Below are 24,518 nucleotides of genomic sequence, written 5' to 3'. Positions count from 1 at the left end.
ATAGAATTACACATATGAATTCTCAGCAGCAAGAATTTCACCTGATACAACCTCTATTAACTGTAACGGATTCTCATTCATTTCCAGCAGCTCAGGAGTGGGCCTTCAGGGTCTAGCTCAGACTTTCATTGTATGTTGGTAAGAATATAGCTGGGAGGGGGAACAGCCACATATAAACTCAGACTGTGCACTAGTAGAAGGACAAAAGCAGTTTAACTGATAGTTAGGAAAACCAGAAGCAAATCTGTGTGTGCTCGGTTATAGTACTGCAAAACTGGTAGTGTCAATTAAATTTGTGCCTGTCATTTGTACTAAACCTAGTGCATATTGAGCTATACCTTGGTATTGATCCACACTGATTTACCAGACCGTCTTTGGCCAAAATCTTTCAGCAGAAATATAAGCCAATTTTAAAGTGGTTTAAGAGTACAGTGTACAGTGCTTTGCATAGACTTAACTGAGATTTCTAAACCAAACAAATCATACTGGCAGAACAAATCAGTGGAAACTGGGGTGTAAAGAAGGACTAATTGTGTTCAGAAAACATATTTGGAACAGGTTTTGTTGAATTCCTCACACGATTTCCCAGCTATCATATGCTTATTAATCTCACTAGTAGAGAGTATGAGTTTTTCTTTTCTCTTCGCATATAAATACTTCATTACACATTTCATCTTTACATTTAGGAAAGTCTCTTTTCAACATCTTTCCACTTGGACTGCTTTACTTTGGGACTAGGTCCCCTAAATAAACCTATCAATTTCAGACTCAGTTCTGATTTTTATCCTCTAGCTATGCCAGGTGAGCTGCTCTTGTAGTAGGAAGAAGTGTTCAAATTTTGGCCACATCTTTGTAAGAATTTGGAGACCTTTTAAGAAACCCAGAATAGTAGCTTTTCTCTGATTCCTGTGCCTTCAGTGTAAAAACAACAAAGTTAAATAAGACAGTAAGGCAAAATATACTTGCAGAATGAATGAGCATTAAATTAGTAAATAAAGGCATTCAATATCTTTATCCAATTTTGTTTTTCAAATAATTTTTATATAATTCTTGGAATATTGGCCTTTAAGCTTTAGCTCCTGGACATCTGTGGATCTCCAGAATCTCATCTTCTCTTTATTTAAATGAGTGTGATCTTCTTTCACTTATGACTGTACTGAGAGGGCCCAAAACAGGAGAATCCTTCAAACCTTAGTTTAAAAATCTCATGTTTAAGTCATTTTTATTTTGGTTTTGGCAGGACAGAGAAGCTGATTCATAATTTTTAGCACTTGGGATTAGCACTTCTGATTCTGTTCCAAAGCATGTAAAAATTGTAGGAGATTGTGTCATTTCAATAGCAAAGGAGAAACCTGGCCTGTCCAGATCACGAACCTACTCTGACTTGCCATGTGGTATGTTGTATGCACATCACGTCATGTAAATGTCATCTTCACTCATCTGGTGTGTGGAATTCCCATTAACTGGAGATCGGTGCAGCCAAGTGATGATGAATATGCAATGCGGAGCTGCGCTGAAAATCCACGGTGCAGAGCAGGGGAAAAAAAAATCTCGTTAGTATTGGATACTGGCCTTGAAATCTGACTTACTTGCAGTCCAGCTATTCAGATTATTTCCTTACACTTACACTTCACAGCAGAAAACAGATGTTTAATTCTCCCTCCAAGAAAAGCACGATAAATGTTCATGAAATAGCAGAATGTGTTCCCACTGCAACAGAGAGTAGCTCCGCTAAGACCAACAGCCCCCTCTTTTCCCTGCATTGTGTTCATGTTCTCCCAGTTATCTGACAGGTTGGTGGCTGCTTAGCATCTTGTAGTGACGTGAACGTCTCGGGTCCCTTGTCCTTCCTGCTACAGGGCATTAAGCGATGGCTTTCATACAAATGTCGCAACAGTCAACAGCTTTGATTGTGGGCTCAGTTCCAAGCTGCAGACCCGAGGCTCAGACCGTAGTGCCTGGGAATGAGGCGAATGGGTCGTTGAAAATGAGGAGTCCCTGCTCGCATCGCCTCAGTTGATATGGCTTCAACAGACCAACAGTCTTCTTGACTAGCCCCAGAGAGAGGAGGACCAGAGACAGCCCTGTCTTTCTGTTTGCAAATTATCTCACATTCTGGTGATAAATCCCAAACTGCAAAATAACCTTGTCTTAATTTTTCAAGGTTTTATTCAATGTATTCTTACATTTTTAGCAGTAAAACACGGAAGACTGATAGCAGTACTGCAGTAGGACACAAGAATATATTTTTGACAGTGTAGATACAGATTAAAAAAAGACAGAGGAAAGGGAACAGTAGTCTGTGGCTGGACTTCGGTCTTCCACAACTGGAAATCTAAAAAGGCTACTACAATGCTGGTTTGTTGGTTTTTTGTTTTTGGGTTTTTTTTCTTTCCTCTCTTAAACTGAGCGCTTAATTTAAAACTATTAAAAGAATAAGCACAGAGTGAAGCAGCTGACAAGGCCTGAGTGGTTTGCACATAATGAACTCACCATGATGATGCTGAGAAGTCACCACCCCAAACACCCTCTGCTCTGCTCCCAACAACCAAGCAAGCCGGGAGCTCTGGACTCCACACAGCTACTTCAACTGCAACAGCAGTAACACAGAATAGAAATCAGTCTTCAAGCCTTCAGTCTGGAGGAAAACATAAGGATCTTACCTTACTCTATGGAGTCTTCAAATGGGAAGGGCTAAGGAACCCATTGGAAACAAGTGCATTTTCTGAGGTTACGGGGACAGGTATAAGCAAAGAGTTGGGGCCGTGATAGTTTTGTAGCCTTGTGATAATAAAACCTGGGTGACCCCGATGATTTGGGGTTTGCCAGACTGTGCCCACCCAGGTGAGGTGGGTGGAGGGGAGCGCACCCCGCAGCCCCGGAGCAGAGCTGTTGGGGATGCAGGGCTCTGCTGGCGGCACCGCAGGCGTCCAGCCCCCTCCCTGGCTCCAGTGCGGGCGCAGGCTCAGCTGGAGGCTTTTACAGCTAGCAAAGGCTCAGGTTTAATGCAGACAACTCCAAAGACCGGTCATGTGTTATCAGTAGGAATTAGAGATTAGAAACCATATTAGCTTAGGGATCGGGCACCAGCCTTTGGTCAGCTGGGCACTGGCAGCATGGCAGCCATCCCCACGGCCCCACAGGGCACTGAGGAGCAGGGGGCTGTTTCCTTGGCACAGGGAAGAGGCAATGCCGGAGGGTCTCTGCACCGTGCTGTGGCCATGAAGTCGCCTTCCTGCTCGGCCAGCTCCTCTCACCCACACGCACCCTTAATCTGTAACTGGGGCACCAAGGATTGAACAGCTCATTGCTGTTTTATGAGGAGCTCTCTGGGATACACCCCAGCACCCCAGGCAAATATCCTCCTCAAATATCTTTTTCTCCAAAGCAGAAGAGGTCAAGAGAAATACTGTGCCCTGCAACTAAGTGCTTCCTGGCTTAGTGTCTTTAACTGTGAACCTTTGTATTGTCTCTGTGCTCTGTATAATTATTCTGCCTCAGAAGAGAGGATGAGCAGGAACTAAGATTCCCTGAGTAACACATGAATGGGTTGGGGTTTTTACATTTGCTTGATTGTTACTCTCAGGATGTCGTTTCACCTTGTAATGGAACTGTTCGGCGTGACATACACACAATCCACCAATTTTTTGTTTTATATTCAGCTGGATTTATTACTCCAGAGAGCTTTAAATCACAGCAGTGACATGTTATAACACCCAAGTAGTTCTGATGTTTTGAAGCTATAGAAATAGAACTCCAGACATGCAAGTTCAATTTTTCACTCTGTCTTTGACTTCTTGAAGTAAAAGCACCTGGTCACTCTTCTCCCTCCTCAGGGCTGCACCTATATAGTGGAGAACTAAGAGGCACGAGCGGCTTTTTAAACAGTCTATTAGAGGTAAAATGGAGTTCTGACTTGGCCAAAACTATCTAGGAATTCTATTTAAATTTGCCAAAGTTGCAAACAAAACATAAAGAGGACAGTATTGTTTGTAAACATCCCCTTTCAAAGGAAAGTGAAATGTTTCATTTTGGGAATTGTAAAGCAGTTAATTTAAAACACCTTCTGAGTAGGATTTTAAAGTCTACTTTGGAACAGCATTTCTGTTTCAAAATTGTCCTAAAAAGAGTTAAACAAAAAGTAACTACAAACAGAACACAGTTCAATTTCTGGCCAAGCAAAATGTTTCAGGCTAACTCAAAATCATTCTCACCAATTAAAAAAAAAAAAAAAAGATAATTAGAGAGTTTCTCTTTCATCTTGCTGAAAATTTTTCATGTGTCCAATTTCCAACCCAGGTACTAAAACAGGATCACCCCCAGGCCGTTTGCCCAGCTCCTTCTGCAACTCTCCCTTCCTCTTAAGAGTGAGAGTCCTTCTGGCCTCACACTTTGTTTTACTCCATTTGTGAGTACACACACGTGTTCTTGTGTAAACTGCAGAGCACAGCAGGGCTTCATGGTGATTTCTGCGCACTACGGTATTATGAGCACTAATGGCTCCAATACTTTTCTCCCGTCATCCAAGCTATTGTCATCTCTATCGCTCCCTGATCAGCAAAAGGACAAATGTCCCTCACCTTGAAAGGCAGTTGTCCAAGATCAGGCTTGTGCTGTGCATGCTAAGTAGAAATTGGGTCATTTGGTATTCATCTTACTTTAAGAGTAGGGCCTGAATCAACACCTTTTATGCCACATTTATGATATAAATTATACCTCATTAGAGTCAGCTAAGGTTTTATTCAACTATATTTATAGAAAATATCCATATGCAGTGTTATCAGAGATTTTTATGTAAATGACTATGCTAGTTGAAAGCTTATTAGAGTATGCCTTTTGCATAATGTGTTTCTGGCATGATTTGTAACTACAGCAGATATGGTCCTGGCCATATCAGGATTACCTTCCCCAGAAGGGCAGACTGCCCTGGACGCGAATGAGTAGGGAATAACTATAGTCCATATTTCTTGATTCAAAGCAATGAATTCAGATTCTTTCTGCACTCTTTTTTTAGATAAACAAATCCAAAACAGAATTTCAGTAATTGGTAAAAAACCCCAATCCGTCGATCTTTCTCCAGGTGAAATTCTGATTCTCTGCTTTGATTCTGTAAGAAACAGGCAACAAGCTTTCCTTCATTCCACCACCTAATAAATTAGTCCAAATATTGGTGTCAGTTAAAAAGGGAAGGAAAATTGAGGAATTGGGAGGGATTCTACAGAAGGTGATGGATTTCTCTTAAAAATGAAAATCCCAAAGACTATAAATTTGATCTGAGGATTCTTAGTTAAAAGGATGCATTTTTAAAGGGTGAGTTTTTAATTCGATCAAAAAGAATTTCGATAAAAGAGCTTTTGACTTCTTCCACTAAATATCTTCTTCCAAGGCAAAAGCTGTGCTGCAGTATCATGAATCAAAACATGCATGTATGTCCCCTTTCCAGGCTTGCTTTGATCTGAAACTCTACTCTACATCCATCTTTATAAATGCAAATTGTTAGTTCCCTAATTTTTTCAAGGCCACTGTGTAATTTGCTCTGTAAATTTAGAATCATGCCTAGTGCTGAAGCAGATGAAAGCAAGAAAATCTCCAAAGAGGAATGCAAACACGTGTAATCCTTCAAAGGGAAGCCTTATGCTAGTCTGAAACAATATCTTTCTGGAACCACTTATTATGCATCTTTCATGACTGCATTCTCTCCCATTTAACAACAGGAGGAAACAATTCAGAGGGCACGGGAGGAAGATGAGAAGAGGAAAGAAATAACTAATCATTTCCAGGGTACACTGAGTGAAATCCAGGCTCAGATCGAGCAGCAAAGCGAGAGGAACATGAAGCTCTGCCAGGAGAACACGGAGCTGGCAGAGAAGCTGAAAAGCATCATTGACCAGTACGAGCTGCGGGAAGAGGTGAGAGCAATAATGCCCTGGCTGCCCGCAGGGACAGGCAGCAAACCCAGCTTCCCTGGGGAAAGCAGAACGCATTGCCAGCCTGTCCTCCCTGCGGGCACCCGTAGGGGTGTCTCGTGGAGGTAAGGAGGGTAGCTTCCATCACGCTTTGCCGTCTGAGCAGGACTGTGCGTGCAGCAAGCCTGTCGGGCTCTGCGTGGCGGGCTCTGCGTGGCAAGCTCTGCGGGCAAGGAGCTGTGTGGGCCAGCACCCTGGAATAGATTCTTCTTTGCAGGCACAAGGCTCCCCATAAGATCTGGCAGATAATAGCCAGATGGGAAATTATTCTTTCTGTAGCCATTAGAGTTGGTCAGAAAATTTTGACACAAAAAAACCTCCAGTAAAATCCCAAACTACCTTTTTTTTAATTTTATGACAAACACTAACAAATATCACAATGGGTCTTTTTATTGTTTCTAAATACGTTTATTGTGAGCCTCAGTGCAACCAAACAACATTATCATACTGAATAAAACATAAGTAATCTGTCCTTACAATCTGGAACGCCCAATACAATACATGCATTTCCAAATCTGTTGCATCATGTATGAAGTCTTATGCTGAATGAAGGAAATGTACATTCCCATCTTGTGGTTTCTGTGAGAAGAAAATGTAAGGCAGAGGCATGCACTCAGGCTATTTTCTCCTGTGAAATTTATCTAAATGAAGCAAGAGTGAAGAGAGTTATCAGCAACATTTACCTCCTGAAGGTCACCATGGAGCCAGATGTTTTACAGGCCAGATCCGGTCTGATCTCCTCCACATGACCGCTCACATACTTTCATCCATGTTCTCCAAGCCCACGTTGAGCATGTGCCACCAGAGCAAAAGGGATGTACGAGGCTTGTATTTACAGAGACGACGACATTAGCTGTGCACATGCTCCCAAGTACTGCAGGTGCAATGTGTCTTTACACATTTATCCACACAGTGGCTTAGATCTGCTGGCCACTTAACAGCTCCAAAAAAGTGTCCCCCCTGCATATTTATTATTGATGAGAAATTATTTGATCTTCAGTTATATTGGCTTATACTGATGACTTAACATGTAGACGATAGAACTGGCAAATACGCTAAGGTGCTTTTAAAAAATTGTATTTGCTATAATAAATCAAAGTAGATAATATAATGGGTTTCCCTTCGCATGCAAATTCTGGCACAGTTTGTTCTTATCAGCACTGTAGCTTTTTTAGTAATTGCAATAGGCTGGGAGTCTTCCTGTTTTGCAATATTTTTGTCTTACGAGTGCTCCAGTAGATAGCTGTACATGCATGAACATGAAGGTCTGTGTACACAATTACACCTGCGCATTCAGCAGAATTTATTTTCTTACAGCACCTTGATAAAATATTTAAGCACAGAGAACTTCAACAGAAACTGGTGGATGCCAAGTTGGAGCAGTCTCAGGAACTGATGAAGGAAGCTGAGGAGCGACATCAGAAAGAAAAGGAATACGTACCTATCCTTCTAATCTGTCTATCTTTTATCTAACTTTAGGCCAAAAACAAGCCTTGCATGCTATTCCACTAATACATTGGTTCTCCAGGTCCGAGTTGGGATACGGTAGCAGAGTTTTTTATTGCTACTGTCAATGCTCGGTGTAAAGGAACAGCCCCTGCAAGACTGCTTTCATTGGCCTTTACGGTTTTTGAGACAAACTGCAGAGTGGTAGGTGCTCCCTGCAGGCACAGCTGGGACAGGAGGAGGGCACTCCTCCGTGGTCTCACACATTTAGCGATTCAATCAGACCAAAATTAATTTTCTCAGGCTGCCTGGTAATCTCACAGCAATCGTCATATCTACAAAGGATCGGAGTTCAACACTGACACCTAGTTCCTCTTCTCAGCGGTGGCAGCAGCGGGACTGCTCAGGGGGAGTGACAGGCTGTCATCGGCTGGAAGAAAGTTTTAGTTTTCACCAGTCCTCCAGCTAACTCAGGAGCAGCATGAGAGAGCTCTAAAGAGAGCATATTTATCCCCTCCTCCTATCTGGAAACAGATCCATTAGCACAAGCATGGCCAAAGTATCACAAAATAGGGATGAAAATGTGGGACTCTAAGCCCTGTGGCTAGAGCACAAGGAAAACACAGCAAACGCCTCTTACCAAAAATTGCCCATAAGAGCATCTATCCTCATTCTCTGCACTGATCTTGCGGCTGGAACACCTACTGCTGCTCAGCTTTACTCCCAGCTAAAGACTGAGGGGGAAGACCAGCTGGGCCTTCTCTGAGTGCACATCTGCATGCCATTGCGTGACAATTTGTGGTCCAGCTGAGTTATTCCCTTTCACTGTGAGGCCTGTGTAAATCCAAACCCCAAAATTTCATTAATGACCATTGATCCTCGGCAGATTCAAACCCCAGGAAACATTTCCAAGAAACCCCTTACAATGACAAAGCAAATTTGGGCTTACTTTACTGCTGTCACTGTGAGTTTTGCTACCGAGTACCAGATTTCAGATACTGGGGAAAAAAAAAAAACCAACCCAGAAGATATAAAAGAGAGGGCATTGGCTCTGTGGAAAACTGAGATATACAGCCTTGTGTCAATGACCTTTCTTGCTGTGCCTCACAGAATGTGAGTTTTGGGGCAGCCTGTTGCCTGTGACTGGCCCTGTTTCTAGCCAAACTTTCTTTGTGTGTTTTATCCAGAACTGATATGCACAGTTTTGGTATTTTCATCTCTTTTAAAGCAGTGAAAGTCATCACCATCTACATTTGAGAGTGGGAGATTTTGTGGCTTTGCTGTATGTACGACTAGCACCTATGAAATAATAGGTTCGAAAACAAGCTACAAAGCCTTTAAGCAGTGGGTGTATAATGATATGCACCATGTACAGAGAGTATTTTTCATACTATCCAAACTAATGCTTAAAAACCCTGCCTTTGAGGTAGGCTGGTGATGTATGGCTAACATCACCTCAGAGCAAGGTAGATTTAGTTGAAGAACTTCAGTGACTGGCCAAAAGCCATGCAATGAGTCAAGGCACAATTAGCGTGTCATGATTCATCACAGGCAGCCCAGCACCCAGAGAGCTGGCCTACACTTATCTCCCACCTCAATCCTATTGCTGAGCTCTTAGTCCCACCCACCTAGCTATTGTACTAGTGTCTGTGGGAGTAATGTATATATATGTATGTATGAAATCAAGGTAGTTTTGATGGAGTCCTCTCATTTAGCTGTACCTCTCTCCAGTGCAGTAATGTGCAAAGTCAGAGCCTTACTGCATTTCAGCATCCTGTCATTTGACTGAATGGCTTTCAGAACTGTATACCAATTCTCTCCATTTTTCACATCCCTGTGCATGGCTTGTGCTGCAGGATTTTGCAAATGTCTTTAAATTAAAATTTTTGCATTCTTTTATCTATTTGATTACTCCTTGAAGGCTCACTTTGATGTCTTCCTAGGCAGTTCTTCCATGTAGGAATCTTTGCCTCTATACAAAACTTCTTTACCTCGGACAAGGAGAGATGTCCCCTCCCACAGCCTCTGTACATCACATCTCAATTGGCAGATCACCTCCTTGCTTGCACAATTCACTTTATACGTGCAACAAAGAATGCAATTCCCTTTATAAGCAGCAATGGTTCATACTGTGTGGCCTTCCCACACGGTCAACTTGACCTAAGGATGCAATTTTGCTATCATCCCATAACTGGTCAGTGCTACTTGGACTTCCTCTCCATACCATACATTTTTAGCACTTGTAATACAAACTTTGATGTGCAATAATTGCACTTTAAAGCCTCCGTGTCTTTCAAGTATATGACTGGAAGGTATTGATCAGATTTCTACATAATTGGAATTTGCAGAGTCTAGCAGCAAAAAGGGAAGCTTAATTTTCACTAAACCAGGCCCTAGATCCATGTCATTAAATGGGAATGTATGTTCTTGGGGACTGGTTCTTTAGTCCTGAGCATGATGTGACCATCTCAGCCTCCAGCAGCTATCACAGCTCTAATAATACAGCGAAACATACCACATTTCACTGAAGTGCTGCTTTGTAAACACCACACGCAGTATTTGTTCACTTCTTTGTACTTCAGCTTCCTTGTTACCACTTCATAGCCTATTAATAAATGTATCAGTTCTCCTGATCCGTTTTCTCCCAGCTTGGTGTTTGCAGATGACCTCAGGCTGCGTAAGAGTGCATGCTAATTTGAGCGAGCCTCTCTGTAACTTGCTTCCATTACAGAAGAGTTTATTAACTCTTGGATTTTTACTGGCTGCAGAAGCTGAATGAGTCAATAAGAGAGAAGGATTTCATTAACAGGCAAAAGAAGCCACTTTGCTTTGCTTTCTCTGTCCATCTCCTGTGCTGTGGCAGAAGACAGGCACAGGAGCTGGGACCTTTTCATTATCTCAGGCACACTGGGTATGGAGGTAACCCTAGCTGAGATTTAAGCAATACAGATAAAAGCCCAGTTCTTGGAAGTAATGACTGGCCTAGAGACTGGGTAGCTTTCAAAGCACTTTTTATTAAATCATTCAAACCAGATACCCTATAATTCCTAAAAAAAAAACCAACCTCCCCAAAAAAAACCCCAAACAACACCAACCAAAAACCCAACCCCCAAACAAATAGGTATGGAAGAAACATGAAACTTAAAAATCCAGATTTCATCCAAACTTTAAAAAAAATTATTATTTTTATGCGTGTAAAACATATGCTCTCCCACGAAAACAAACACATGAACTGAGGCTTATTTAACCCAGGCCCACTCATACCATCTCTTTTTACTGGCTATGATACAACCTATTTGAAAGTTTAGTCAACAAGATCTAAATTCCAGAATTTGACTTATCTCCATTGAACCAAACATCAAATTAAATTCTCAAAATAAATATTAAGAGGCAGGTATACAAGCAGAAAGTGGTATTTCTTCATACAATGCATACTTGAGCTGTAAAACATTCTTGTCTCTGAAACTGTTGATGGTAAAAATTCAGTGGGTCCAAATCAAAAGGCCAAATTGATTGAAGAAATATTTTTCTAGAGATTACATATATATACACATATATATATATATGGGCAACAAGTTAATTCAAATAGTCTCTGTGCCACAAATAGCTGGAGACAGGGAGGGAATTCATTATGTTGTTCAGTCAGCATTTGTAGGGTACATCCTCGGCTCTTTTGCTAGGTGGTATTTGAGTAGTTTACATGTGTTATTTCAAAAAAACTGGTTAGAATAAAATTTTTTATTAGGGATAAAAGACATTTTCTGCATGTCTACTCACCTTTCACTTCCAATATGAGAGTAGGATCTGTTGACTTACACGGTACTTTTTTTTTCAATATATTTTCAGAGATCAACTGTGCTATTTTAAACAGGACAATTTAATCCAACAGAAGAAAGTCCTGTGGTAAACTAACTTGTTTATATCTCATTTCTCAAGCTATCATTAACATTCTTTTTCTAACATATATTTGGCCTAACCAGTAAACCGCTTTATAAACATTAGGTAGGCGATAGGCACATTTCTTTAACACTTCAGCAAATGTTTCCTGCGTTTAGATTAAACCAATTTCTAGAATATTACCATGGACTTTGGAAGTGCTGACTCAGAACTGCAGCCTGGAGAAGTCTGTGTACTCCTCATTCCTACAGTTCATTCAGCCTCGACCGACCCTCCCACCTGCAACCTGCACATTAGAATGTCATTTTGCCAAATACCTTGAAGTAGGGAATCGCATCTTCCCAGGAGCAGCCTGGGATGAAACTGCAGTCAAGCTCTTCCTGGGCTGCCTCCTTGATCTAAGGCAGGCATTTATCACCCTGAGCTGGGATTCTCTGCTGATGGCATGTCAGTGCAAATGGAGCCCAAAGAGAACTGACACCAGTAAACGTACGACATTTACTATGCATTCCCTTTCTGAAAGCTCACAGATTTTTTGAGGCACGTCTGCCTGTGACCATACCTGTATGCTGGGTCCTGATCATTAATGCAATTCCTGGAGAGCAGGAATTGGGCCAGAGTTGTGCTGAAATGAAAGTGCCAGAAAGTACCATAACCACTCTCTAGAAGTCTAGTGAAGATACAGTTAAATACCACACTTTTTAGAGCCCACTGTACTGCACACTTCATTCCAACTAGGTTTTGAACTCCTATTCAAATATGCCTTTGGAAACCAAAAGCCCTGCCCCATGTGTCAGGATAGCACTAAATACTCTGTCTTGCCTAACTCCTCTAACTACATTCATCTGAAAGTTAGATCACTCCTTATCAAGGTAGCAGTGGCAGAAGCATAAGTAGCTGGAGGATGAGGATTTCCAACTGATAAACTAGAGACCTAACACTTTTCTCTCTGTTGCCCAAAATACAGCTCCTGAACCAAGCTGCAGAATGGAAGCTCCAGGCCAAAATGTTAAAGGAGCAAGAGACTGTCCTGCAGGCACAGGTGACGTAGGAGAGGTGATTGCATGGTGTGCCTTAGTTTCCCAGGTTTTAACCCATGAGTCACATTCCAGGTAAAGTATCCAAACTACTTTCTATGTATTCCTTCTAGCCTCATTCTACATCCTGTAGACAATTGCAAAGGAAACAGGTTATTTTCAAGCCAACTGTAAGGTAATGCCCATACTGCAAATCATGCTGTGGCATGTGGGTTGGTTAGTCTGGAGAAGAGAAGGCTCTGGGGAAATCTTATTGCAGCCTTTCAATATTTAAAGGGGGCTTATAATAAAGATGAAGAGAGACTTTTTACCAAGGTGTGTAGTAATAGGACAAAGGGTAACAATTTTAAACTAAAGGAGGGTAGATTTAGATTACATATTGGGAAAAAATTCTTTACTGTGAGGATGGTTAGGGACCGGAACAGGTTGCCCAGAGAAGCTGTGGATGCCCCCTCCCTGGCAGTGTTCAAGGCCAGGTTGGATGGAGCCTTGAGTGAGTGACCTGGTCTAGTGGAGGGTGTCCCTGCTCATGGCAGGGGGGTGGGACTAGATGACCTAATTTAAAGGTCCCTTCCAACCCAAACCATTCTATGGTGCTGTGATCTATGAATGTTTACAGTAGTCAACCACACAACAATGTGTGTGCCTTGGCTTGGTTATTCACCATAACTACCCTTCAGGCAGGTTCCTAATCCAGCAGAGCACTGGAGTACACACATATCATGAAACATGTTTACCAAACTGGAGCTGATGTGCTCACGTGCTTTTCTGGACTGGGGTGTGAAAGCAGTGTTTTCATTAACTTTAGCAGGAATTCTACTTACTAAGGGCTTATACAAGGGGCCTCTAGGATTTCAGTGTTTAGCTGGAATTTGAAACATTCAATAAAAAACTTGTCAAAATTACACTAAGAGTCAGGCTGTAGTGAAAGGCAGTAAATACAAGAAACAGGCAGTATATGCTGTGCTTTGAGAGCAATGCAATAATTGACCTTGAATACAAGTGGGAACAGTAGATGACATGCTGCTCTTTCACATAAAAAAGAGACAGCATCAAGAGATTTTCCTAGACTTACAGACATAATCATGTAGATTTATCTTCTTTGACCTATCTATGAGAAAGGTCCCCCACAGCAGAGGTTTTTTTTTTGGGGGGGGGGGCGGTGAATCAATCCTTCAGCCCTCTTGCAGCTGCCCATCTCCTCACCCTTCAGGAAGCGCTCTCCTAAGCCCTTGCTCACACTTAATCATACCGGTAAGCTGTTCCAGCTTTGCCCTTGTAGATGGGCTAATTCCTACCTGTTGAGCAGTCAAGAAAGGCTAGCGTTAAACTGATAACCTGGAAACATGCTAAGAGGGGTTTGGTCCTTTACATGTTTTTTCAAAGGCTAAGATAAGCCAGTAGCACACCGAAGAATATCATATAAACTACTGCTGACACCAGTTTGACAGGTTCTGCAACCAAACCTCAAAGGCCTCCAGCTGAGTCTGTCCTGACTGCAAACCTGCTCCTAGTTTTCTCAGAGTGGTTTTAATTAAACTTTTATGTTCAACCAGAAAGAGCTGTGTATGCAGGCAGACCTCTGTAGCTGCTTTAATGAAACTGAAGGTATTGATAAAAGCTAGGATATATTAAGCATACATTTGAAATGGTAAAATTGTTTTTAGAAAAATCCAGTTAAACAAGTCTGCGAAGGCATTGATAATACATGTGCTCCTTGCAGACTTGCATAGATGAAAATTAGGTGATTCACTTATTGGAATGAAACATGCAGTTCGGTGTTCTGCTCAAGTGAGCTGTGTCACTTAGCAGCCTAACCATTTGGAATTACTGGGAATAACATCATTATTATTATTATTATTTCCAGTATGGTAGCACTGAAGGGCCTCCCTCATGGATCAGATGGAAGCTGTTGTGCAAGTGCAGAACAGATAAAGGATAAAGAGCATCTTGATGCAAACAGCACAAAACAACAAATAGATATTAACAGAGGAACACCTGCATGGAAATTATGAGAAGACATTGGCCAATGAGATAAGGAGAAGACATTGGCCAATGAGATAAGGCACCCCTCACTGCCTACTATAGTGAGTGAGATACCACTCCATTTCAGAGGAGGTGATGAAAACTCACTGCTTCCTTGAGCTGGAAGGAATCAGGGGACATCAGCTTCATGCCAGCCTGTTTCTGGTTGTCACCGTGTGCCTGAGACAGCCAAATCCATCCCTCCAAATGGTGACAGGGATCTGGCACCAACTGAGGGAATATACCTGAACTGCAGTGGTGCTTCCCAGGATGCCGCAGGCCCTCCCCAGACATCTTGTTTAGACAGACTTTTTTAGCTTCATGCTTTGAAACAAAGCGAGAAGATAAAAGTCAGCCGAGGCCTTTAATTTTCAGTAGCTGGCATAGTGCAACCACTGGGCTATGGCAACCAAGAATGTAACAGGGCCGAAGGGGCGTCCTCGCTGTAGCACCCTGACGGCATGGCAGTGCTGAGATGTCCCCACTTCCCAAAGCCTTGCACTCACAAGTTCTCGCCTGCTGCCTCTACTCTCTCTGCCCACGCTGCCAGGGGCGCTGGATGGGCACTGGGCAGCAGCGAGGGGATCCTCATCTCCCTAACCGAGGAGCGTGAGACAAGTCTCACAGTCTGTTCCTAGCCACTATGAAAACATTCATTTATTATTCAAATTTAAATTGCAGAAGCTATTCTTGGTGCTATGGTACTGCCAAGGGCCCCAGCTGAGATCAGAGCTTGCCCTGTTCAAACCTGAAAGGTTTTTAATGTAATTAAACAATAGGCAAAAGTTGGAAGGGAAAAGCAGAAACAGAGAATTGAGGTGAGGTTTTTTAAGACAAAGGGAGTCAGACTGCTAACACAAATCTCTCTGAGTTTCTGCTTGTGCATCAGTCACAGCTCTGGCTACAGCCTAGAATAAATACATGTATGCAAGCTTCATGTCAGCTAGCTCCGATATTGGCACCACAGAGCTCTGCACGGATTAGCCCCCCCTGCCTTCAGCCAGCTCGGCAGGGAAGGGCTGCAGCCAGTGCCCTACTCACAGCCACCGGGACTCTTACTACCTCGTTTAAACTTAGCTTGGGCACATCTACAGTACACTGCAATTACGGCCATGACAAGGAGCATGATAACAACTAGACAGAATGAACGTGAAATATACTATAACCATATCTGATTTCAAAATCAAAATTAAACCCACCCCACTATTAGCAACATTTTCTAAATCTTCTTTTCCTCAGTAACTGAAGAGTACTATCAGGGGAGGGTGTGTGTTGGCTGGCACCACACAAAACAAATGCTCCTAGCTAATCATTGAGTCAGCTCCCCGTGGGTGCGGAGAGGGCAGCTAGCCTCCAGCCAGAGCCTGAATACTGCAGGCTGCTCTTGAACCTCCTGTTGCTCTGCGCCCACCCCACCTCAGCCGACACGTGTTACACCAATCACTCTTTTTCTAACAAAGGCTGTCAGGCTGGACAGATGAAATGTCTGATCACCTAAACACTGCTGGGGGTGCTCTAGCACCAGAAGGAAGTGTATTGAGTTGGAGCTGGTCTTCTTTTCCAAACAGGAGATAACTGTGCTTTATCTATAGAGCATCCTGCCTGATTTTGGAGCTTGAAAGTGCTTTTCCCACTCAGGAGAAAGAAAAAGACAGAAAAAGCAGAAAACAAGAAAATCTTATAGAAAAACTAATCTTTAGATTAGTTTAGATCTTTAGAACCCTTTTTTTTTTTTTTCTTCAAAAACATCCACAGATTTTAGATATAAGAATATGGATTCCTTACAAAATACAGCCACAGATGAACTTTTACATGGCTACCAGGTGTAAACTGATAGCAAATATGGAGCCCTGATAGTCTTTAATGCTGGCGCATTGCAACAGATCTTTCTTCTCTGCTTCACGGAGTGAAGCGTAACTGGCAGAAGAGGCTGGCAGGGGATTATTTTCTCTGCCTTTGCTGGCCTTGCCCACAGCTGCAGTCCACACGCAGGCTACGAACCAGAGCTGACAAGGTGCCCTCTCCGCTTGCGCAAGCCATGGTGCAGCGACGCAGCCTGAAGGAATCCAGTGCAGTACCATGGCGGTGTGAAGCGAAGGGTGGGCTTCATTCAGTGTTGGGGCTACCCTGTGTGCCAGATAACACAGGAAGGGAGCAGCGACGCTCCTCTTCAAAGGTGGAGTCCAGTGAACCACATCAAGTGCTGCCTGTTGCAGCTCCTGGCCACAGCCTGTGTCACTGAATGGGGACTGGAAAGATGGAAGAGGGGAAAATGTGGTTGCTGCGTGATGTGGGGATGCCTGTCCCACAGCTCTCTTGGACATCAGAAGCAGGGTAGCCAGGGTAGCAGCCAGCTCCCAGCCTGGCTTGTTCGGTAATCAAGATGGCAGGTAAAGAGCTGGGCAGCCAGGCTGTACTGAGCTCCTCTGCTAAAGCCTGCCAGAGCTTACGCCCTCGGGCTAAAGTTAGAGTTTGGCGATGTCTGCGTGGTGAAGCAAGCCTTAGAGCTCAGACACAGCTCTGACCACGCTGGCTCTCACCTCGAGTTAATCCCACTGCCTGGTCCTGCACAGCATCAGTGATCGAACAAGTTCAGGTTAGTCCTTGCTCATGGAGATGGCCCAGGGATCACATTATCATCTTCCATTCTAGGAGTCCTTTCCTGTAGATGTCAGGCACAACTGTACATAGAAAAGAAGTGTACAGGGCTTGTGAGGAAAGGCAGGGACTGGAAATCTTTGCAGACTTTAATGCTGTCCTCTTGAAGTCTCCACAGAGTTACCAAGGGAAATGTTTTCAGAAGTCTCCACTTCTAGGGAATTCTTTTGCTTCTGGGCACCCTGTGTACGGCCGCAACATTCGGGCACCTATAATTCCCAGGTCTTTTTAAAATCATTGGCCTGGGTCTTCCTATTATTCTTCTGTTTACCTTTCTGAAACAGAGGACTCATAATAGTTTGCAACCTTAAAAAGATGCCAAGAGTTTCAGTTGCCTGATGTTTGTGCTTCATGGTCTCTAAACAGAAGCTAATTTCCATGTCCAAACACAATACTTATTTTATTATCTTGTGCCAAAGTAGAAGTTCACTGTCCTGGAGACTCTGAAATTACTGTGTTTTTTTCCTCTGTTAATGCAGATCACTCTCTACTCTGAAAGGTTTGAAGAATTTCAGAAAACATTGACCAAAAGCAATGAAGTGTTTGCCACTTTCAAACAGGAGATGGAGAAAGTGAGTAGCAGCTCATACCTGAACTCTGTACTTGAGATTTTCCTTTCAGATTTTGGTATTTCTCACTGCAATAATTTTATCTAACATGAGACCATTTCTGCACATTTTAGAGAACAATCTCATCAACATTCAAATAAGATCTGGGGCACGCTGAGTCACGACTGACAGCAGCTTAGACTTCAGCACTGCAAACTGAACATTTCATTCTCCCTTTCAGCTAAACCCAAAATTGCCTGGAAGAATAAAAATTTTACCTAAAACCTAATATGGTGGTTGGGTACAGACACCTCAGAGATACCAAAGGGGGACTCTGGAGCTGCATTTGTCAGCCCATGTCTCCAGGAGTGCCCAGAGCCTCCTGGGTGACTGACATTGCTACAGAAAGGTTGCCACAAGCTACACATCTTCCCACTGGAGTGCGTAAGCAGAGGTGAAGCCCACCAACACCTTCCCACCATTAAGCCCCAGTGACTGTTTCCTTGCAGCTGGTGTACTTATTTCCTGTAATGAATAGGAGACAAAAACCAAACACACCCATATGTTGTACCCACTTTCATAATAAACAGTGTTCTGCTATGCCACCAGGACCCAAAATCCTGGTGCCCTGATCCAGGCAACCTCTAATGATTTTCACAGAGAGTTCAGTCTGCAGGGACTTTCCAAAGGGAAAGATGGTGCTATTTAGCTAGTGGTGTGGTTTGGAGGTAGTATAGAGGTAACTAATCCAGAGGGAACTTCCTTGGCAGTGCTGGCTCAGAAGATACAAGCCCTTCTTTAACTTCCCAGCAATCTAACATGGTGGGCTGGTAAAGAGACAAACAGAATAATGTCATCTTTTTTTGCCTTTTGTTTTTGTGATAGTTTGGGAGTTGGCTACACTTTTAACCACATTGTCAACTGGTCCTACTTTAGGACCACAGACTGGAGGCTGAAAGTTATATGGCAGCTCCTTAAAACTAAATCCGTCCCTTAATATAAATTATTACTTAGCACAGCCACTACAGCTGCTGGAAGCAGAGTTATGAGTACAGCCAAAGACCTGAATAAAATGGCTGCTCTAATTTCATCTGCAGCATGGAATTCCTGTTGTGATTCAGCTTTTTCTCCTGCTTCTATAGATGACAAAGAAAATGAAGAAGTTGGAAAAGGATACTGCTACATGGAAATCCAGGTTTGAGAACTGTAACAGAGCGTTACTGGACATGATTGAAGAGGTGAGCAGTTGTCTTCTTCTCAGGATGCACCTCTTTCCCCACATAACGCTTTAAATAGGAGATGAGATGACCTGAAACTGCCAGAAGTCAATGAAAGATTTGTTCTTGAATCTAAGGATCTTTTCTCCAAGCTACCTTGATAATTAGATGTCATTAAAGAAAAAGACAATCCCAGCTGCTGGAGCTTCTAGATTGTGCAGAGACATTCATTATGTCCACAAGAAACTGAATTATGTAACTGTGAATATTAAGTGCTCTAAAAATGTGTGATTGTTAATGTTCTCACATAGAAGCAAATTGGCATTAGTTCCCTTCAAGCTACTTTCTTTCTGCATAAGAGCATCGACCCAGGGAATTAATGTGCTCTAGCTAATGAACTTTAAATTCACACCTTTCATTAACTTCCTGTGTAGGCAAATGCTAAGACCTAAAAACAAGTACTGTGGCTCACCATAGTTTTAAACATGCTGTCACAGGGCCCTTGCAGAGGAAATTCATAAGCATGTTGGAACTCGTTCAAATAAGATAAGACGCTGCCTGAAGTTTCACCCCAAACTTACACTGAACTTGGACCGCGTCTTTCTGGTTAGTTTTGTAGCTCTGTGCTATTGCTACTTCTACGGGCTTCTGTATCTCTTGTTTCCTCACTGTGTGTAGAAGCAAGAAAATGTTCCAATTCAGGAAGTTTTCACAGAATCTAGAAGCAAAACAAACAAAAAATATAATACAGCTTGTTTTCCCCCAAATTCACACCCACACCCACCCGAAGTCCAGGTAGGCTTTTGGATGCTTATCTGTACAAACATCCACTATGTTTTTCCATCTCTACAGATCATCAACAGGTATTCCTGCAAATATTTTTGAGCGAAATTGATCTGAATCTGTATGGAGAATGCTAATACACTGCAGTAACAGGGGTGAATTTCCTCTTGAAGCTTCAGTACAAAAGACCATAGTTATTGTAGAGCAGTTGGTGAAAGCCAGCTACCTGGCAGAGTCCTGTGAGGGCTTCCTAGATCTCAAATTGTTTCTTAATTGCCAGTTCCACCAATGAGTTGCATGCACCCAAACTCAGTCTGCACCTTTGTCTGATGTCTTTGACCACAGAAAGCCATGAGGTCCAAGGAATATGAGTGCTTTGTGCTGAAAATCCAGAGGCTAGAGAACCTTTGCCGGGCTCTGCAGGAAGAAAGGAATGAATTGTACAAAAAAATAAAGCAAGCGCAGTTCCCTGAAGAGGTGAATGGAAATGGCATCTTAGAAGAAGAAGATGATGCTGATACAAGCCCTTTGTCCTCTGAGCAGGCAAGCATTGAGCTGCGCACTACTGACGAGACCATGCTCAAGGAGCTGGCTGAAGCATTCAGGGTGTCCCACAAGGCAGAGGAGTCCCTCCCAAGCAACAGCAGCAATCCAGAGACCTGTGACGCTCAAACATGTAATGCCATCCTGGTGCCAGAGCTCCCCTCTCCTCTCACCCCACAGTCAGAGGCCGGGAATCGCTGTGAGCAGCCCAGCACGAGCACACCAACACCCACTGAACACGTGCCAGCACCTACTGGGAGCACGCCAGCACCCACTGAAAATATGACAACACCCACCGAGAACGTGCCAAAGCCCACCAAAAGCATGCCCGCGCTCCCAGAACGGGTGCCAACACCCACAGAAAGTGCGCCAATACCTCCTGAGAGTGTGCCAGTACCCGCTGGGAATATGCCAAAACCCATTGAAAGCATGCCAACACCCACCGAAAACGTGCCAATACCCACACAAAACATGCCCACTCCCCTTGGGAATATGCCAGTATCCACAAAAAGTCCACCAAAAGCTGCAGAATGTGTGGATGACCCAGTGGAGTGGTCTGTCCAAGGTCAGTCCACAGAGCAAACAGGGGACACAGACATGGAAGCAGTGGATTGAAGACACTGGTGCATCCAGGCTTGTCTTCTACAAACCACAGCTCTACTTTTTCCTCTAAATTGATACCTGTTTTTTTTTTTTTTTTTAAAGAAACAAAAAGTGAGTGCTAAAACACACTCACATATCTGTAGGCAAATGTAATGCACTTCTCTTTGCTACCACTATCCAGTAATAATGGGTCTGCAAATTTTGCTGTCCTTCATCTCTAGAAGCATAATATTTTCTTAATGACAGGAAAATACAATGAAATTACAGGATCTTTTTTCCCAGGCATAATGAGTCATCTCATTCAGCAAAATAATTTTAAAGTGTTGAAGTTTCATGTTTCAAAAATCATTGCAATTCACATACATATATTTAAAGACTTATCATTAATTGTATCTTTTTGTTATGATGTTGCATAAAAGATGGCCTACTCGGACACATAGTGATTTTAATAAATGAGTTGAAAGGAATCTGTAATTACAAAGTAAAATAGTAAAACCATCGATGTGGTCAGTCATATCCAAGGAGAGGTGCAATAACAAAAGGTGAATTTTTGTATGAGTAAACTACCACTCAGTACTGTGGCCTGAACACTCACAAACTCTTAGCCTTACCCTGAATTTGTCTTTTGTGCTTAGTGTTCTAAAAGAGGGGGTTTTTCAACAGAACTACAGGGGAGGGGGAGATCATCTTTTCTAGATTACTCATAAAATAATCGAAAACAACAGCAATTTCTAAACTGATGGCAATTCCCAAGGTAGGGGTCACAACCCTCTTTCTGCATCCAACAGAAACTTGGCAGTTTGTCATACTATTTGGGATCATGAGCCCAACAGAGGGGCTCATGGCTGTTTCCAGCTCACAAACGATGTCAGAACTTCAGAAGCTGGTTGCAGATCCCAGCTTCTAGGCCAGGAGCAGAAAGCAGAGTGGAGCTACACTAGAAGGTACCAGGATGTATTCCAGAAGATATCCCTGAGATCATGTTTCTGGACAGTGCCATTTCTCCCGGTCACAGCCACATGAATCTCTTCACCACAGCTTCCTCCTGGCCCTGCTGCATGTGCTGACGCTCCCAAGAGAAGGGTGAGCACAGTCGCCTGTCACCCCATTCAGTGAGGTGGAGCACAAGTAAATAGCCCAGAAGCAAATAGGTACCAGGGAAGCAGGAGTCCCTCTCACAGACACCTTCAGGCACTGGCTACGTTCTCACCCCCTCTCTTGTCTAACTGGCTCTTCCCATCTGCCTGCCAACAGACCTAATGTAGCCACCTCGTCAGAAACTGGTTGATTCTGGCACCAAGAACAAAGATGAAGAAGGAAGGGGGCAAAGAAGGTACCTACCCAGACAGCTGTATGGTCTCAAGCAAGGAGAGTAAGAAGGCTTTTTGGAGGAAGATTAAAAAAAATCCAGTTGGCACATTTCTTGTTTCTCATCCCCTTCCTCCGAATTCAGTCTAGGCCTTTTGGAGTCTTAGATGGACAGCTTAAGAATTTGAGAAGGGCAATTAAACAGGATGTCCAGAGGCTGGAAAGGGAAATGTTACAATCAAACAAACCCGCGTTTATAGACAAATCCCAAGAAACTCCTGAAGACAAAGTGACTTATTCAAGCAGGAGTTGAAATATAGGTGAACCAAGACAGAGGATGCCATCTTTGGCAGAATGTGGCAGACTGTGGTCACAGAGTCCTTCCAGCACACTGCCCTCTAAAAGTGGGGTTTGAATCTTTGCTTTCTGCCAACATTGTCCACACCCTGGTTAAGTATATCTGTGCCTGCACTGCTTGGTCTCCAGCCTTTCTGAGAGCTAGCCGTTAGAGTATACAGAGCCTGATTTGCAACAATTTGTTTTGATATGGCCTGAAGAGTAGCTATGATGGTTACAGTTTTCAAATGTGGATGCCTTATCTTAGATACCAAGACCAACAGATTTATTTTGTGTCTTTAATCACCTGAAACTAGATCATTCAAGTCTTAGTTACCTTAAGCTCCTTTTATAAGCAGTGAAGAATAAGCATCTCTCAAGGACAAGTCATCTCATGGTAAGACTGGCATTCAAGACAGAAGAAACTCCTTTCTCTCTGTAGACACCATTTCCCTTCACCAAGTCTAGAGCCAGCTTAAGACAACTAGCTTAAATTTAAAATGTCTATTATCAGGTGTCTAAACTAGGCAAGATGAATCCCATCAAACATTCAGATTCAAAGCCCTAAGCATATGGCCATCTCTGAAAACCAAGCTAGTTACATGCCTGTGAACATGTTAACCTATAACAAACTCTTATCCTAAGATAAAAAGTGGTACTCACCTGGTTTACTTTTTTCAGTTTCTGTTGACCTAAGTCTGTAGAAATATAGTTTCCATTACAAGTTTTGTTTGTTGTTAGGGTGACTTTTAAAATTAATGTAATTTATATACCCATTAATTGTTTTTTTTCCCCCTTTATTGGTCTTGTTTGATTCTATTGCCATTTTAGTAATTACCTGCATGAAACCAACTTATTTTTCTTCAAGTAGGCCCTTAGAATGCCTTTAATTATTGAAGTTTTCTTATACATTCAAATATTCAATTATATAATAATAATAATGATCAACATAGCCTTGCAACTTTAACTTGATTCCATTTTGCATAATCATTATGGTCACATCTTTAATTATATAATTGTTGCCTCATACCTTCCAACTTCAGCAGACAAGGAGACAAGGATCCTACAGATGAAAACTTCCTACGTAGTTATGATTGATTCTTACAGTATCATCCCTCATGAATAATTAAACAGCCTTCTGGGATAATCACTCCCACTCTATTCTGCCTTCCTCATTTTCGCCTTTTTAATTCTTGCATCTAAAACTGCACTCACATACTTGCAATTCCTATTACTCTGTGAGTTTCTACCTACATACCTGTTGCTTCTCTTCTTCCATACCATCTACCATACTGTGTTTTATCCCAGCAGTTTCCTCCTTGTTCTCAGTGCATACATACATATAACACTGAAAGCAGAGGAGACTGACCCTCCCAGCTTTTAGTTCCAGGATTTGGCTCAGGTGTTTGCAAGAGACAGGAGAAGAAAATGGCTGATCCCAGGCTAGACAGAGCATTTAGAGTCAAACTAGGGGGATGGTTTATGTGTAATGTCATGGCATATAAACCTGTGGGAAGCTGGACTACCCTAAGTAGAGGCGGAAAATCTATAAAATTTAACCATGCACCTATTTGTCATCCATTGCATCAGACCAGCAGTTTAAACCACCATCACCATCACAGATTTCTGTGTGTTAACCTGCTTTCTCTCATTCTTCTTCAACATTAATTGCCGGTCTCTCCTCTTACTCTCTTCTTGTACTAGTACCCAATACAAAACTGCCTTTGCATGGTAGCAGTGTCCTTGTGAAAAGCCTCTGGGATTGCAGTCTGCATGTCAGCGCTGCTGCGCTTCCCTCAGGTACCTCCACACCCGCGACACAGAAGCCCACCACACTTCTGTGATCATTCAGAGGCAGTAATCATAGAATCATAGAATATCCTGAGTTGGAAGGGACCCATGAGGATCATCGAGTCCAGCTCCTGGCTCCACACAGGACCAGCCGAATCAGAGCATATGACTGAGAGCGTTGTCCAGACGCTTCTTCAACTCAGTCAAGCTCGGGGCTGTGACCACTTCCTTGGGGAGCCTGTTCCAGTGCCTGACCACCCTCTCAGGGAAGAACCTTTTCCTGATATCCAACCTAAACCTCCCTCGTCGGAGCTTCATGCCATTCCCTCGGGTTCTGTCACCGGTCACCAGAGGGAGATC

General features: G+C 42.9%; 1 protein-coding gene across 1 annotated transcript in view; it reads left to right on the top strand.

Moving 5' to 3' along the window:
* The window catches only part of TXLNB (taxilin beta), a 39,696-nt gene extending 16,165 nt beyond the window's left edge, over positions 1–23,531 (top strand). The window contains exons 5-10 of the mRNA XM_010303701.2: positions 5,715–5,909; positions 7,284–7,403; positions 12,277–12,351; positions 17,509–17,601; positions 18,720–18,815; positions 19,923–23,531. Of these exons, the coding sequence (XP_010302003.2) occupies positions 5,715–5,909; positions 7,284–7,403; positions 12,277–12,351; positions 17,509–17,601; positions 18,720–18,815; positions 19,923–20,735 (1,392 nt within the window). The 3' untranslated portion in view covers positions 20,736–23,531. The remainder of the gene's footprint in view (positions 1–5,714; positions 5,910–7,283; positions 7,404–12,276; positions 12,352–17,508; positions 17,602–18,719; positions 18,816–19,922) is intronic.
* The last annotated feature ends 987 nt before the right edge of the window (positions 23,532–24,518 follow it).

The sequence above is a fragment of the Balearica regulorum genome, chromosome 3, assembly GCF_011004875.1.
Source record: "Balearica regulorum gibbericeps isolate bBalReg1 chromosome 3, bBalReg1.pri, whole genome shotgun sequence".
NCBI classification, from domain to species: domain Eukaryota; kingdom Metazoa; phylum Chordata; class Aves; order Gruiformes; family Gruidae; genus Balearica; species Balearica regulorum.
The sequence above is the reverse complement of the archived record's forward strand: the minus strand, read 5'-3'. Positions and strand labels throughout refer to the sequence as shown.